This window comes from Myotis davidii, unplaced genomic scaffold (genome assembly GCF_000327345.1).
Source record: "Myotis davidii unplaced genomic scaffold, ASM32734v1 scaffold61, whole genome shotgun sequence".
Lineage (NCBI taxonomy): Eukaryota > Metazoa > Chordata > Mammalia > Chiroptera > Vespertilionidae > Myotis > Myotis davidii.
This window is the reverse complement of record NW_006291729.1, coordinates 1,483,578-1,484,099: the sequence shown is the minus strand read 5'-3', so window position 1 is coordinate 1,484,099 and position 522 is coordinate 1,483,578. Positions and strand designations below refer to the sequence as shown.

At 67.2% G+C, this 522-nt stretch overlaps 1 protein-coding gene across 1 annotated transcript in view; it reads left to right on the top strand.

Moving 5' to 3' along the window:
• The first annotated feature begins 6 nt into the window (after nucleotides 1–6).
• The window catches only part of NOL10 (nucleolar protein 10), an 80,970-nt gene continuing 80,454 nt past the window's right edge, over nucleotides 7–522 (top strand). The window contains exon 1 of the mRNA XM_006765174.2: nucleotides 7–97. Coding sequence (XP_006765237.1) covers nucleotides 32–97 — 66 coding nt within the window. The 5' untranslated portion in view covers nucleotides 7–31. The remainder of the gene's footprint in view (nucleotides 98–522) is intronic.

The window sequence follows — 522 nt, the reverse complement described above, 5'->3', positions numbered from 1 at the left end:
ACGGGATTCCGTGCCGCGCCTCCACGCCGCCATGCAGGTCTCCAGCCTCAACGAGGTGAAGATCTACAGTCTCAGCTGCGGCAAGTCCCTTCCCGAGGTGAGTGCCCCGGGGCCTCCTCGGGGCGCCGTCCCTTCCACCCGGCTCCCGATCTGTCGCAGCTGGGTCCTCTTCCCCCCCGACCCGGGAAGGTCCGGGGCCGGTGCCGGGGAGCCGTGGGCGCCGGGAGACGAGCACCGAGGGCGAGCCGGTCCGTGAGCTGTAAGGGAACTTGTAGGCGGAGGGCGCGTCCCTCTGCGCGTCTGGGGCTGTTCGCAGCCGCTGTCACACGAGGAGGAGACCTGACGGGGTGGCTGACAGACAGGTGTCCCTCCTTTTAACGCCCGTTCAAGTGTACTTTGTATTGATTTTAGAGAGAAAGGGAGAAGGAGAGGGAGACGTATCAGTGATGAGAGAGGATCATGGATGGGCTGCCTCCTGCACGCCCCCCCCCTCCCCCCCCACGCCCCCGGAGCGGGGCCGGC